The 17,226-nt window shown below is 35.9% G+C and overlaps 1 protein-coding gene across 40 annotated transcripts in view; it reads left to right on the top strand.

Annotated features, from left to right (window-relative positions):
- Positions 1 to 17,226, top strand: part of RIMS1 (regulating synaptic membrane exocytosis 1) — a 312,275-nt gene that overhangs the window by 236,362 nt on the left and 58,687 nt on the right. For 27 of the 40 annotated variants that reach the window (XM_084514967.1, XM_084514968.1, XM_084514959.1 and 24 more), the window contains 2 exons: positions 2,154 to 2,266; positions 9,708 to 9,874. The exons of 10 other annotated variants lie outside the window; for them this stretch is intronic. In XM_084514967.1, the coding sequence (XP_084371093.1) occupies positions 2,154 to 2,266; positions 9,708 to 9,874 (280 nt within the window). Of the gene's footprint in view, positions 1 to 204; positions 286 to 2,153; positions 2,267 to 9,707; positions 9,875 to 17,226 lie in introns of those variants that run through there. 3 more of the 40 variants (XR_014691617.1, XR_014691618.1, XM_084514965.1) reach the window with 2 other exon arrangements.

Here is a 17,226-nt window from a genome sequence, read left to right as displayed (position 1 = left end):
TATAGGGCCAAATTTTTAAAGGGGTCTCAATATTCCCTCTGATTTTTATATCTTCAGTCTCTTTTGTGCATGTATGATAGGATTAAGATATCTGAGTTTTTGACTTCAGTCACTAATTGACATATCTTAATCCTTTCATATCTGTCCATAAAATAAGAGGCCATCTTTAAAAATTTCACCTAAAGTGCTCAATTTTGCCTTCAGATACCTCCATGCAACTTCCATTGAAGTAATTGGAGCTGTGCCTGCATATCTGATGGTGGAACTGGACTCATTGCAATTAAGGTACACATTTACCAACATAATTAGTCATCTGGAATAATCACTGGGCCCAGTGTGACATTCTGCATGTGCAGAATTTCCTAGGTTGGACCCTCTGCAGTGTGGGAGGTTGAAGATTATGGTGATACTTTTATCTCTTGCCTTAAATTTGTAGCTGTAGCAGAACTTTAATGAAATTTGCTGTATTTAATTTTCCTATTTTTAAATACGAAACATGGAAGGAGGACATGAAAACAACATATTTTTCACAGTGTGATATCTTTGTGTATTTTTTTTCATATCCAACCAGTGCATAGACAATCTATGAATTCCACAAGCACTTTATGGATGGTATGTGCATCCACAATTGTGGTTTGTGCAAGAGCACACAGTTTAAAATATCCAACCCTGAGGATACTGCTTTCTTTTTGTGTATATTTGTGCTTGCAAAGAACAAACTACAAAGTAGATGTGTAAAGAATCACACAGTTAACTAGCAGCACGAAACCCACATATGGTAACTTTGGTACCTCTTAATTCATAATACAGATCTGTAAACGTCATGATAGTGTGCCTGTTTTCCCCTAAGTTAAGATTCTGTGTTTTGTGATTGAAAATCAGTTCCATGCAGCTTTTAAATTGGTGTCTGTCTCCTGTCACTGGTCTGGGAGGGGCTGTTTACAAAAATCTTGACTTTTAAAACTAATCTTTGGAGAGAATCATGTAGGTCCATGATTGACCTAAAAGCAGAAAAAAAAGATTTTGCAGGGTTTTTCCCAAATAAAACATCCATCTTGAACTTATGACCACACAAAAAATTTCAGCTAAAAGAAGTCGTTCTTCTCGGATGTTATAACCTGTGAAAACCTATGAACATACTGAGTGCTCCAGTAAATTAGAATAGTGACTGGTGAATATTTGTGTCTAGTTCTAGAACTGTTATGAAATGCCAGTTTTCAAGGTTTTGGTTTTATTGGTATTCCTTTGCATTTGTAGTGCCACCAGGTTTAAGGATGGCAGAATATGCTGTTCCCTCTGAAAGTTATGCACTACCACAAAGGTTAACTTACTTTAAGGAAGCTTTAGCCCAGGTGCTTTCACACCAATCTTTCCTTTAGTGTGAGGGCATCTTCCAGTGGCAAGCACAGCCAATATTAATTGCTATAACTTGTTCAAATTGAAGAAGATGCTGTTTATACAATCAAAACTTCTTGAAGGTTTAAGATTAATTTTTTAAACAAACATTATCACAGGGGAATTTAAAATACAAGAAGATACAATACAACTCCTTTGAAACAGAAATAAGCATTAGAGAATTAAGTAGCATTTTAAAGGACTTTTTGTTTAAAAACAATATGTATTTTTACAGTGACAGGTTGAATGGAGAGATTATCTCTCAAAAACAATGTTTAGGTATGGTGAGCAGTTATGTTTTAATATAGTAATAGGACTTAGTTACTTTGAAAGTAAATTTTAATACCTGTTTAATGCATTAACTCTTAGAATGCTACTGTAGTATTTTCTACAGTTAAGCATATACATGGTTAGGTGGTCATAGATTTATGCCCTCTGCATCTAGAATGATTAACAGGTTTATAATTCAGCCTACCACCTAAATTCTTTCAATCTTTCCGTATCTGTTGCACCACCTTGATAATGTATAGAAAACTGGGATGTCTTCCCATTTTCAGGTAAAGACTCCTGGCAATGAAAGTGGTTGATTTCTTGACATTAGTGTTCCTTTGTGATGTGTTTATGCCCTGCTTGTTCTACATGTTTGTACATTTCTTTGTTTTGTTGAGATGGAAATAAGTTAAAATTGTTGCTAAACCATTTTTTTTCCCAAAGTTTTTTCTCTCTTTTTAATTGATTTTCATTGTGTGTTTTTGCAGCAAGCTTAGTAGTGGAGGAGCGAACAAGACAGATGAAAATGAAAGTGCACCGTTATAATCAGACATCAGGGTCTGGTTCTAGTCAAGAACATGAGCGTGAGCAATATACCAAGGTAAAGTTAGCAGTATTCAAATAATACTTTGACTTGAAAATTGAAGGCATAAACATGTTTATTTAAAATTTTATATCACTCTCAAGAACATTGTGTTATAAAGCCTGACAGAGGTGTCTTCACATCTTTGTAACACAGTTTTACCCCCATTTGATGTGATTTAGACTTAGTCTTTGATGTCACCTTTTCACATCTGTGAAAAGCAGAACACATGAAAAACAGTTCAAGGATGAAAGATCGTGTTAAACAAAGCTATGTCACCTTGAGCTTTGGAAACCTCAGGCCTGCAAATCCCTGGAGGCTGAAAAAGGCCCTGGTCTTCTACTCTTCACAGGGCCCTTGCTGTTGTCTGATGTATAGAGAGCTAGACACAATTTGATCCAATCTCATGCAGCTGTTTTCATATTTATGTAATATTTTTGCATCTTAATAATGTTGTAGATAAAGTATTTCCTTCCTGGAAATATGTCCTGGTTACATTGATCTCTTTTCCTAATAATAATGTAAGGACTTCCTTTGATAATTGTGTATATGAAATTACATGAATGAAGAGAGAACATATAGATTTTTCTTGATAATGCTGAAATGATATCCCCCAGCCATGTAGGTTTTAAACCATGTAAACCTCTGAGCAATCTTCTAAAAATCTCAGATATCTGTGCCTCTCACAAGTCAAGCTGTGAGGGGCTAATCTCATTTTGCCCTGTGAAACCTGAAAAAGTGGGAACATCTGCAGGAGTCGGGATGGGCAATGTTTATTTAGACTTTGTTTCATTTTTAGAGATGCAGCACTGCTTTTATGTAGTCTAAGTAAAGAGCAAAGACAAAAACAACCGTAGGTGGCTGTGAGGGATGTGTTCCTACAGTGCTGTTCTTCCACTGCCATGGAGGCCCACACGATCGTGGGGTGTTTACAACGAGCGACCACGGGATGGCACTGTGAATGTAAAAGTTCTCTGGGAGAAAAAAAAAAAAAAAAAAAAAAAAAACGCACGAAAAAGGTAGTTGGAAGAAAATTACAGCTTTTGTAAATTTAGACTTTCATGCCTTAAGAGACACATTTCCATGAAGTTCTTCATATCAGTAAGAGCTAAAAACTTGTATTACATTTTAAAAGAGACGGTCTTTCCTTTGGAAACCAGTGCCACACAGAAAACATCATTGTCTGTCTCTCAACAGCTGAGGACATCAGGATGCTCTTGGCATTTATTAGCAGTGCAGAACCAGACTTTTTGTCCCTTCCCCTTCAGTACCACTTCTCTTTGTTTCACAAACTTGATGCTTCTGGAGGCCCAAGTTGAAATAATGAATAACACAAGGTACTCAGCAGTACAGAAAAATCAGAAATTCACTTAGGAATGTGTAGTAGGCAAATAGGCATCTACCTTGTACCATCTAACGGATTTGAAAAAATTGTTGAAGGTCTTGTTACAGTTAAATATTAAGACAATTTTAATAAGGATGTTTCTTTATTTGAGACCACCTCACTGGGAGCATAGGACTTAAATAAATAAAACAGTTCTCAAATGAAAGAGAAATAGGCTGTAAGTCCTCAATTACCAAATTGCCAGGTATTAATGCCACACACACGCACAAAAAAAAAATAAAATAAAATAAAAAAATAAAAAAATGATGGGCAGCCTTCTCCAGGTGGCCCTGCTTGAGCTAGGGGGCTTGGACCAGGTGATTTCCAGAAGTCCCTTCAACTTTGGCCATTTTGTGATACTGGTCAGAAGTCAGAGTTGCATATTAATTAGGGTATTTCATAAATAAAAGGCCAGATTTCTGATCTGGATTTTTTGTGCTTACAGATTGGTTCAAATTTCATATTTTTCCATCATGAGATACTTTTTTAAAAAAAAAAATCCTGACTCTTAAATATTTATCGTAAATATTATTTATGTTCCTCGTAAATATTGTTGTTGTTCCTCAGTGTATTTCTCTGACTAAGACTAATGTAAATCTGATGTTTGGTTAAATGGTTGGAAAACATCAAACTGCAATTTTACCAATTTCCCTTGTCTTTCTGTTTCTGTTATTAACTTTGGTTTTTAAATGTATGTGGAAATGAAATCAAAATTGAAATTTCAGCGTGATCGGTACTAGATGGTACTTTATTTCCTTTTTTTTTTTTTTTCTTTCTTAATCTATGATTAAAACTTTGAGTAAGAAAATCTTCTGTCCATTGTTAAAAGAAAAGTATTTTGGTGGTACGTCATGTTCCAACAGATATGTGCTCCTTTCTGTGCTAAAAAAAAAAGTATTAAAGAGGATGAGTTACTTTTTTTTGGACTTTAAATACAAAAATCTTTAACTTATGTATTTTCTACATCATCTTTTGTAGTATGATGAGCCAATCTATAATAAATTGTTAAGTGCTGAGAACAAATTATATTAGCACATTCTAACACTCTGTACTATATTCAGTGATGTAGCTGTTTGCTTCATATTGCTATGGTGATAGTAGTCACTTTGATGAATGTCTTGTTAAAGCAAGCCTAGTGCTGCTATCTTTCTTTATCCTCAGAAGATGTTGAAGGAATCGTGAAAAATAAACCAGACAGATGAAGATGAGGCAGTTCTAATGAAAATATCATGGCAGGTGATGCAGTAAAGCTAATGAGTGAAAGCGCTTAAGACAATATCTAATTTCTGGTGCCAAAATCAGTGAAAAGTCTTTGCAGGAGCACGACTTACTTTAATTTAAGAAGAAAAATTGTTCAGTGGTCTAATAGACATTTTAGAATAGTGAGAAAGAAATATTAAGTAGCTGTTCAATAAATAGCCATTGCAAGCAGAATTTGTTCCTCTTTAAAAGAAATACTTCTTTCTTTCCTCCATTTTTTCCCTCCCTTTGTCTATTTCTTCAGAAAATATATATTTATATTTCTTAGAGAAATTACACTGTGCTGTACACTGAGAATATGTTCTCTTCAGCTTTTCAGAGCAATTGGCTCACATGGATTCAGTCCTTCCTCTATTTTAGCATTTGCATATATGCATGGTATATTACACCCAAACTTCTTCAAACCTTTCAAAATTTTTTCATCTGTAAGGACTGGATCTTCCTTGCAATAGTGAGTTACATGTCTACAAAATTAATTTCTCAAATTTAAATATTTTCTTTTGTATTGACCCCCCCCCCTTTTTTTTTTTCCAGAAGTACTAGAACATGGCCTTCACAATTTCAAATCTATCTTGTTCATTTCTTACATTTTTGTAATTTTTCCCACTCAGTTTCAGTAGTCACGGACTACTTTTCAAACATACATGGTGGAGTGAGTGAGTAAACGTTTTTAAACATTTGGGTTTTAAACATCTGTTAATGGATTTTGAAAAAGTTAACTGCTGTACAGCATGTGTATAGGTCTTGATGTCTCTTGTGCTCTAAGACCTCAAAGGCTCTTGTCCTCAAAGACCTCACATCTTTATTTCCTTCAGTTTCAGTGAAAGAACTCCATAATTCATCTAAAACTCTTACAACCTAAAAAGCCAAGTGGAAAAACAAACAAACAAACAAAAACAAAATACTCTGGATTTGGCAAAAGGGTTTAAAGAAGGACTTTAAATATCTGTTTTCCTTCCTTCCTTGTACATTGGTAAGGCTGGAAGTGGCTACTATCACTGTTATATATATTTGCTGTTTAAGTGTTTTGGAGACTCAGAACACTTTGGTGGCATAATTCTGCATTTGCACAGATGTAAATGACAGAATATCTTAATTATGCTCTTAATTAAAAAGTCAATACATATTCATTACAAATGCCACACACAGAACACAAATACCATGCTACAGCTGTTCCAGCTTTCCAGAGAATGTGCAACACATTTTTTATTTTTTTTTTTAAGAAGGTCTGTTTATTCAAGACAGTCACTGATCAGAGTACTGTAGTGCCTACTTAAAAGGACATCATTCTATATTTAGATGCACTACCAACTCAGTTAACTCTGTATGTGATCGACTGGAAAGCATTTAGCATAAAAAGCAAGTGTAGTCATGGCATCAGTTTACTGGCACTCTGGATTTAATTTGACAGTTAAAGTCTACAACGGTAGGCTGTGTAGGAGACAGGATGATAGAATACGGACTACCAAAGTTTATGTGATGCTGGGCAAGGCACCTAAGGATATGCATAGAAAGGAATCCTCTTGGAGGTTAATGTTATTGGTATCTTCTTTTGATCTCCCTTCATCAACATTCAAGTGAAAAATATTTACTGTGTACCATATTGACACTGCAGTCACTCCAAGGTGATTGGATATGGTTTCACAAAATTCAGTAAGATCCATTTGTTTGACTCCTGGGCTTCACCACAACTTTTCCATTGGATGACTTGCTCATTTTTGCTGTACAGGTGCTGGTAGGAGTCACAAACAGGGCCACGGTGCCAGGCACTGAATCCCAGCAGCATTTGGAGGAACCAAATAGTCGTAAAACTCAAGGTGCTTTGTGCCATGGTTCAGTGTTTCCTGACAAAATTCCTTGTTAGAGTAAGGTGACTCAAAGGCAGCTATGATCTCAAGACTTGAGTAGGTCCCTCAGTGAACCTAGCCCTTAATGGTTCTCGTCTGTATCTCTTTCTGCATTTTAATTTCCTCATTTCAATCCCCATTTAATTTTCTTATTTAATTCTGTTATTCAAAGCACATGATGAGGCATGTATTTTCAGAGGTTAGTCACCTGAGGCTTTTTCTGTAAAGGAGGAGGCACTCCTTCAGTTTCAAATCTCTGAACTATTCTATTCACCACAGGTTCAGCTGAGAAATCTAGAAATATAAAACCTTAATAATATGGAATATAAATAACGGATTATTAAATTACTTCTATAATGCCTTATAATCAGTAAAATTGCTAATGCTGTTAGTCATTAAGGAACTGTGAAAGTATCATCATAGAATGGAATCATAGAATGGCTCAGGTTGGAGGGGACCTTAAAGATCACATGCTTCCAACCCCCCTGCTGCGGGCAGGGACACCTCCCAATAGATCAGGTTGGATGAGGCCCTGGGCAGTCTGGTCTTGAACACCTCCAGGGATGGGGCACCGCAACCTCTCTGGATAACCTGTTCCAGTGCCTCATCACCCTCTGAGTGAAAAATTTCCTCCTAACATCTAATCTAAATCTCCCTTCTTTTAGTTTAAAACCATTGCCCCGTATGATTGAGCAAGAAGTCGCTCTCTGTATTTTTTATGAGTATCCACAAATTACACTTTATATTTGTGTCTATGCTTTTTTCACTGGTGTCAACACGTCTGCAGTTCATCATACCCCTTTTTTTCACCTATTGCTGATGCAGAAGCAGTGACTCCATAGGTGGTAAAGTGAATGGAAGAACTGCATTTCAAATGTTTATATTTCAGACAGTTACATTGAAAAAATGTCTGTCTTTGTAATACAGAAGCAGACAAACAGTGCAGATAGTATGGGAATTTGAAGCCAGCTGCACACTTCAGCTATGTTCCAAATGAGATTAAATAATGTACTTTGGAATGGAAATGTTACATGAACTTTAACTGCCTAAGACATAGAGATGAAAGAGAAGTGATTGCACTGAAAATTCACTTAATTTTGAAGCTTCAGAATAATTTTTCTGTAATATTTAAGTGTATCATGATAGAGAAATGCATTAAAATACACAGAGTTATGCTGAAGAGCAGTAGGACTCTAGCTGAGTGGGACATTGTTATTTTTGATCCCAACTGGAAGCATGCAGGCTTTTCAGTAATGAAAATATCAAATAAGTGGATCTTGGCTTGTGACTTTTTTATTCTAAATGACAAGTTCAGATGTATTTCAACAATAAAGTATTATTCTTTTAATGTTCACTGACTTAAGAGCACTTCTCTCTCTGAAAGGGAAAAAAAGCTAACTTCAAAATTGCTTTCATTTTGTTAATATGTTTCTCTCCCTCCTCCTCCCCTGACTGTTCATATTATTTGAAAGAAAAGAAAATAATCTTTCACAGGAATTAAAATTTTGAGTAGCAGCAGTGCAAGTTACTTATATGTCAAAAAAAAAAAAAAAAAGTTAACTAGGAACAGAACAAACCATTTCAGCTGATGTTGCAATTAACAAGTAGCCTGTGCTCTTCCATCAGGGAATCTGTAAGAAAGAAAGGGATAAAGCTATACAAGGTCATGTTTTTTTTTTTTGTTTTGTTTTGTTTTGTTTTTCCTGTCATCCTCCCAGCCCTTCTTTCATGCTCTTAAAGTTAGCACTCAGGATAGTGCTAACCTCAGGGGAGGTTATCTGACATTACTGAGTTAGCTGATTGTCAAAATGTACTGGAGTACAAATGTAGGGAGTAATAAGTCAAAAAAAAAAAAATGTATGCCTCTTGTAGAGGATAGGGAAATCAGGAAACTGTGTTTCATGGCTTGAAGGTGATACATGCATCTGCATTAGGTGTATATTCACCTGAGCTCGTGTTTGCCAGTCTTTTTAAGTCATACATTTTGCCAACTGGCTCTGCCTGAAAGCTAGTGTCTAGTTCAGCTGAAGATATTCACAAGTGGTCACAGCTTAGTCTATAAGTTGCACATAAAACTGCAGTAAGTTTTATGTAAAAGTTTACAGAGCGCAGATCCAGAAAATGAACTCCCTAGGGCATCATGTCAAAAACTGCCTGACGTTGCCACATGTTCATAGTTTTCACATAGCATGCCCCAGAAAGTATGGCACTGTTTCAGTCCCTTCCCAGCTGAGGGTCCCTTTCTCTCTAATGATAGTGAATTTTAGTTTTGGTAACCTGGCAATTTAGGTAAGTGTGACATTACTAGGACTAAAGCTTTTTTTTCATATATGTCCAACTGGTGGTGTGGGTAATTTGAGTGTTATGCAATAGATGTGGTATTGCAGTCAGTTTTAACTAACCTAAGCTTCTGGTGTTGACGACAGTGTACTAATTTCTACCCTTCTCCACATGCTCTTCCTGCCAGGTCCTCTGCTGGTTCTCACACTTGTGCACATGTGCAACCAGATCAGGGAACTGATCTGCTTGAGAACGAATATTATTTTTGTTGTTTGCTTTCTTCACGACTAGTGCTCAAGTATCATAATACAAATAGATATTTTGAGGTAGTGAATACACTTTTTTGCTTTTATGATAGGTATTGAAAGCAACCTCTAGTGCCAGCTTCTTGTATCCACTGCATAAATATTTAACTATTATAGTTTGAGAGTACTAAAGGTCCAGCAGCCTATTTAAAGTCCAATGCTGTAATTTATTTCAAGTATCTCACTTATTACATAAATACCGCTTTTGATTTCTTTAGTAGACATGTAAACATTATTTAATATAAGTATTCCTCTGAAGTTCATTAAATTTTGTTAGATCCAAAAGCAGCTGTAGAGAATTGTCATACTTAGGTCATTTGTTGTCTCGGTATATGCACTGCATTTTGATGAGACTCCTCACCCTTTCTTTTCTTGATCTCTAGTATAACATACAAACAGATCAGTACAGAAGTTGTGATAACGTCTCTGCCAAATCATCAGATAGTGATGTCAGTGATGTGTCAGCCATTTCCCGAACCAGCAGTGCCTCACGCCTCAGCAGCACAAGTTTTATGTCAGAGCAATCTGAACGCCCTCGGGGCAGAATCAGGTGAGTTCTCAGTGCAGCTTCAATTGTATCACACCCCCTCTTTTGTGCCAAAATACAACTAGAAATAATTGAAAGTAAGTGACCACAGAAGAACTTGGGAAATGTTGTCTGTGTACATATAAGCTGCCTTCCATTGCTAGCCTAAGATGACAATACTTTTTTGCACTTAAGTGTCTAAAACAGAAGTTCCCATGAGGTGATGTATTTGTGGAAGTGGGACTTGAACACACCCTATCTCATTGCTGGTTATGAATCAGTGTAATATATACACCAATATGATATTACAGCAGAAATGTTTCTAGTTTTGTCATATAAAGAATTTGATTACATAAAAGCTTTGTTTTTCTTTACATCTGTGTGTCTATCTCCATACCTGCCTACTTTTGTTTTGCTGTTTTCATGCATGATGAATTATTGGCTTTGAAACAAGTTTTTCTATAGTAACTTTATATCTCTGCTGTAAAATAGATACATTATCAATAATCAAATCCCTTTCATCCTTGATAATAAGCTACTTCTCAGTTTAGGGATTTTTAAAAAATGTACAAACAGGATCTTGTCTTCGTATAACTTGACAAAACTCCCACCAGCAATAATGGCTGTAGGATTGGCCTTCTGTCTATGATAACATCTACCAATGTCTGTACTCAGAAAAATATGACTGTAGGTGCTAGAAGTCAGGATATGAAGTAGGAATTGTAAAAAATAAAAAAATAAAATTATCCCAATGGAGAAAATCAGTCTGATGAAAGTCTGGATGGCATCATTAAGTACATTGGAACATTTATAGACAGACATACCATTCAAGAAATTCACCTTCAGGGTTTTTAATCTGTTCACAAAATGGAAAGGGATGTTAGGGAAAATCAGAAATTGGGCTCTGTGTATGAACTAGCTCGATCTTGTTTTATTTTTAAAGAAAGTTCACAAGTGTATTAACATGTGTTTTAGTTGGGTGAAATACATCTGTATTAATAATGAAATCCATAATCCAGCAGAACACTGTTAGTGTAAGTATTTGAAGTTGCTCATGTTTGAAGTTCTGATAATGTATTTAAATGCTACATTTCATTGTACCCTAACTTTTTACTACTAGTCTCTTACAAAGGCTTTAATTTTTCCAAAACACGTATATTTTCTAGATACTGAATTTCCTCAACTAGGTCTTTTTAGAGTATTTTTGGCAGTTTGACCAAAATAGGATTTTTACCCATAACTATCTCTGTGTTGAGATGATTTTATCAGGAAGGTTCCCTGGGTTCCTAGCATCTGATCATAAATATCAAAAGGGTCTTAACCCACAAGAACCTGTAACCTTGCCTATGGCGGGAAGGGGGAAACCTGCGATCAGACCTTTTTTCTCGTTCTGTCTCTTTAATTTTAATGAGCAGCAGAGCACATTGGATACAGAATAGGCCAAGGTGGTGTACTAAACCATGTGTTTGCAATGGGAGCTTCAGCTGGGAGAGTTCGGCTTCTCTCTAAACTCCTAAAGTCAGATGTAGTTGGAATTCAGACGCTTTCACTTTCTGATACTGTCCAGAGAATCCATGCGTAAGACGTGAGACACTTGATACTTACTTGCTTTAATTTTCTCTTAACTTCTGGTAGTACTTGCATAGTGAATAAAATATATGGTAGTAATATACATTGCAGCTCATTCAGTAGAAAGAGGAAGAAGAAATTAATAGATTCATAAGATACTAATAAATTTTTTTCATCTAAGCTTGCTGTAGTTTTGCTCCCCCAAAGTACCCATAAAGTAAATGAGAGATGGCTAATGCAGTTAGCTTATTTCAACCAATAAATGCAAAGACATAAATTTTAAAATCATTTTGATGCTATATTGGGAGGTATTTTATCCAATAGGTTAACATCTGTTGTTCAAAATTTTTGATGTGAGTTGTTTACAGTTTCTTTTGATGATTGGATATTGTGGCAATGGAAAGGTCAAAGTCTTTGGAGATGTGCAAAAATGATGTATGGTAGGAATTTTATATTAAGTGAGGTCGGAATAAAAGGAAGTTGGGTGCTGAAGAAAAGAAAAGGCTTTTTTCTGATGATCTGAGGCAAACTTAAATTCCTCCCCTCCTGTGTCTATGCTGGTAGCTTCTGTCATATAGTCCTTAATCACTTCTTGGCACAACTTACTAATTACATGGAAGTGGAGGGTTAATTTGGGGAAAGGATTGGTTATATTGTAAACAGTTTTTCATAGTGAGATTCATCCTGTTCAACTTCAGCCTTAAAAGCTGCATGTGTACAGTAGAATTCATCTAAGATTAGGTACTCATTAAATTATTCATCTAAGTTCTCTGAATTATCATTAAAAGGAAGGAAACAGCTGTCATCTTGGATGGCTTTCTTCATCTTCAGATAAATGTCAAAGATGGGGAAATTGTCCTTTTCTAGCTTTAATTATTGTAGGAACCCTAGATAACTAATTAAGGTAGGTTGTTTACTTGTAGGCATCTAAAATTAAATGAAATGGATTCTTGCCCTTAATTAATGTTTCTTTGAATTCAACGAATTAGAAATTTGAAGTTCAAGTTTTGTTAGTAATTTGAAGTTCAAATTTTCTTTTTGCCTCCAAGGAACCCGATGTTAACTTATATCAAGCATGAGGATATGGGGTAGTTGAGCAGGAGGGGCAAGGAAAAGAACATTTTTTAACCCTCTATTTTCCATCTTACTGAAACACATTTCCACCATCATCTTCATCTGGAAGTGTGTCAGCCCAGTGTCCATGACAAGTGTGTATGTAATGTTATGTTTAAGGTCAAGAAGTTCTTTGAACTGCCAATTTCATGAACCTAGTTATTTTCTCCAGATACCTTCTGGAGATGAGGGCTGTGAAGAACCTAGTAAGTATATAGAAGCTCTAGCAAGGTGTCCCAGTTTTAGCCATCTCACTAAACTAAGTCATCCAAATAGTAGCCTTAGGTGCCTTTTGTACTCAGGAGAAAAATACCTAAATTCAGAATACGCAAGCAAGATCAGATGCACCTTCGGAACAAGCTCAGATGCACCTTTGGAAAGGGTGTCTCCATCTCTCTCTCTGTTGAGTTGAGGAGAATGAATCCTAGAACTGTTCACCAGCAAGCTGAGGTAACTATCTTAAATGGAGAAATGTGACTGGAGATTACTCCAGCTTTCAGATTAGTAACCTGAAGTTAAACTGTTCTCTAACATTGGTACATGAGCTGAAAAGCATTGGTTAATTATTTTTATTTAGAGCTGTGGTGTCAAATTTCTGAATGAAATGCACCGGCTTGTTTTAAGACAGCAGTAGTTTTAGTTAATGTTGTTAGTCAATATAACCCCATCATCCTTCATATGGCATTTCTGAAAAGGGCTATAAATTAAGGTGTTAGGCATGTGAAAATACAAGGTACTGTCTTTAGGGCTGTCACTAAGAAAGCAATAATTTTGCTGTTGTTTTGTACAATATGATTACTCTTAAAGGTCAGAATGACTGAAGTTTCAGGTCACAGTGCAGTTTATATCCACCAACTCTACCACCAGCTCTGTCAGCATGAGCAGTTTCCTGACCTTTCCTCCCAAGTTCTAAGGAAGGAAAAGATCCTTCAAACAGCTAACTAACGCCTTTTCCCCATCAGTCTAGAAGAACTGATGAAACCCTCACTCTCTCAATTTTGCAGGTTGGGAATTCTGTCATTTTGGACAGTGTACTATATTATCCTATATTTATAAATATGTATTTATTTATTTTTATTCAAACAGTAAAGATTCTAAAACATTACAATACATCTTTATCTTGTGACTCAAAAGTGTACGCATGTAAGCTCTAAAGCTTAAAGTTGATGTTTGATCAGCAATTTTTAATTTTAATGAGTAACTTCAGTTACATTATATTCTAATTAAATTATTTTTCATGCGCATCAACTGTAGAATAAAATACTGTCTGTATAGTAAGGAGAAAACAAATTGAATCAAACAACACAGAAATATTGTGTTTTATTTGGGTAGTTAGATAACGGTCCAGCTGATCGTTGGATCAAAACTTGGAAATGCAAATTTAATGATATTAGAAAACTTGGGAATGCTGAAGAAGTCAGTAACATAGGTAGAGTGGAAGCAAATCTTTCCTCTCTGTTGATCAATGACAAGACTGCGTCTAAACCTTTTAAGGTAGATGGCTAATTTCATTCCTACAGTATAATTGTAATTGAATTACCTGTCAGAAAGCTGTTACATAGCATACATGGAAATACCATTAGATAATCTTCAGTGTGGAGATCTTGTTGATTAGCTCTTATAATGCATTGCAAGAGGGAATTATGATTGATGAAAGTTCTAAATATAGGCATATAAAATAGCTTCTTCATTTCTAATTTGTTTAGCATTTTCAGGTGGATGGTATAACAAACAGGTATGCATGGATAAATGAATCTGGATATGAAATTTTTTCAAGCCTCTTTCTTGTTACTGTCCTATGAAGTCTGGTTGACCATCATGTTCCCTAGTGGAAGTCCAGGCAAATATCAGGTGTTGTGGGTTTTGACTTGAATCAGAATCTGACCTGTGAATTTGGCTTGCTGTAGCATTTGGATTTTCTATTTATTTCACGACTGAAGTCAGGTTACCAGTCCTCCTTTATGCAGGTTTACTCTCATTAGTCATGTTCTCTATGAATTTAAAATAAAGTCAAGCAATACTTTATGCCTGTGTATGCTATAGTTTAATGCAAAAGGTTGATAATTAAGGATCCATGTTAAATACATGACAACTAATCAGCACCATGTAGACTTGATCAGACGAAGAAGGACCTTTGCTCACTTGGTTAAAAATTATGCCCAATGATGTCACAGGTTTTTTTGTTTTTTGTTGGTTTTTTTTTGATGGAGCAAGTAATCCTGGAAATCATTTCTACGTGTACATGTACAGACCAAGAGCTTAATTTTCAATAGTCAGAATTAATTTATGAAGGGAAAGTCATGTCTGATCAAATGGACAGCCTTCTTTCATTAACTGACTGGCTTGGTGGATAAAAGAATGGTTGTTCCTTGTCTTCTCTTTAGTAAGGCTTTCAGCACATTCTTCCAAAACATCCTTATGGACAGAAGTACGGCCTGGGTAAGTGGACAATGAGGCAGATTAAAAACTAACTGAATGCCATGCTCAGAAGGTTGTGATCTGTGACGCAAAGTCCAGCTGGAGGCAAGTCACTGGTGATGTACCCCATGGGTCAGTACTGTTTAACATCTTAGTTACTGTGACCATCGTGGAAACTTGAATTTCTGGAGTGGAAGTCTTATGTAAACACAGGAGAACACCTTGCACAAGATAGGATCCCTTGTATGATGTACCTTTTTGTCCTTTAGTTACTATGGAGCCAGTTACTTCAAGCTCATCAGGTGATAAGCTTGCAAACTCTAAACCAGACAAAGACTATTTTCCCCAGTGATTCAAATAAGACCTCTGCCTTCCCCACTTCTAGCTAGACCTATCTGGGGATGTTATGCTTGGAGTTCATTGGGAAGCAGGGAGTGCTGACAGTCATCTTCTTTGTGCTTGTATTGCCCTCTTATGTAGTAACATTTGTACGTGTAGATGTTTCTTTTTGTTCAGTTTCATTTCAGACTGCTTATTATGCAGTTCTCTTACACAAAATGCTCAGTCGTTAGTGTAGTGTAGAGCCAGATAAAGTAACTGGAGATTTGCTGTCTCATTGAGGACCATCAGCAGTGTTGATCTGCAGAAGATATCTCAAAGAGATGTAGCTAGATGTAGCACTCCCTAGACGGGAAATAGATTTTCTCCTGTTGGTTTTCCATCCACCCACACAGTATGTGGAACTAATTTAGCACAATTTATGGTGATGAGGGAAAATGGAGTAGAGAGAGTTTGAAGAGCCATTTGACCTCCTTTTAGCTTTCCCAGTAGTGCTACCTGTTGCCATCATAAATGTATGTGATGTGAACCTGTGCAACAAGCAGTTCAGTCCTTTCCCCATCCTCTTGTTAGCTCAGTAACTCACTTGATATGCAGAAGTACTGCACCGCACAGCCAGCTCAGCTATGTTTAACTTCGTGTCATGACAGTCAAGGAAAGCATAATACACCAAAGGCATTTAATGCATTTCAGTTGATGAGATGAGGCCTGTGTCGAAATGGAGACTGATTCATTTCATGTTAATTACAGAAGTAATTCAAATCTGTATATTGAGTTTATGCTACAGTGTACAGAATGTACTTAAGATTCTTCACTCATATAGGAAAAAAAAAAAAGGGAAATGTAAAATCTTTTAATTATTATTACAGATATTACAGACAGAGCTAGTAGAGGCAACAACAGAACACTGCTGTACATTCATTAGTAAAAGGAAATCACCTGGAAAATAGGAACAACAGGCAGTTTTAAATTGGCTTTGTATGGGTTATTTGCTTTTCCACACTCGATCTAAATTTTCTGAAATTTTCACAATCTGAGAACTCTGAAAATGTGTTGAATGTCACAGATTTTTTTGCACCTTGCATATGTTTGATCCCTTGTTCCTTACACAAAACTGTGTCAGGGCAAGTTCACTTTATATAAATAAGGAAGGATTGAGCTGAATAAATTTGCAGTGAAATATCCAATAGTGTAGTTTAGCATGTGAGAGATCAGAGTAAGGGCATAGCAGGCCAAACTGGATATTTGTGATGTTTCTAGTTCTCACTACTAATGTTCTGTATAAAAGTGGATATTCTGGTATTAATAGTGCAAAACACTGTCTCTTCTTTGTAGGAGATATTATGAGATATTACAGCTGAATTGCACTGACTACTATTAATTTGTATATTTATAGTGCAGTATTTGTTTTGTGCTTTAATGTACAAGTAATGAAACAATGATCAGAATTAAGTGATTCTTTCTTCTAATTTGAGTAAGTAAATAAGACTGATTTTCATAGCTATTGAAGTTCAGAGTCAACTTTCAAGCTTCACACTTTATCGTACAAGATTAACTCTTAGGATTTGAGTTCAGTAAACTGTAACCAAAAAGCTACATAATATTTGTGAATGTATAAAGTGCCTCAACTTCCTAGGGAGTAAAGATCTATTTTCTAACTTCGACACGTAGCAACTACCTTTTATTATACTATTGTCTATTATTATACTGTTGTCTCTAGTATTAGATAGATGGCTTCCAGAGGCCAAAGTTGTTTATCCTGTGTAATTTCTCACGTAATAATATGTTGAGTGGAACCAAATTCTTTAAAGCCAGAAAAAAAAATTACTTGTTTCTTTTGTTGGCCTCTCCTGAAATGTCCCTCCTGCTAGTGAGGACAATGTACAGTGCTCCCTATTGCCTATTAATGAGAATACTGAATTACTTTATTTTCCTAG

Source organism: Aythya ferina (genome assembly GCF_964211825.1).
Source record: "Aythya ferina genome assembly, chromosome: 3".
Lineage (NCBI taxonomy): Eukaryota > Metazoa > Chordata > Aves > Anseriformes > Anatidae > Aythya > Aythya ferina.
Note: the sequence above shows the minus strand (reverse complement) of the source record. Positions and strands in the feature narration are given on the sequence as shown.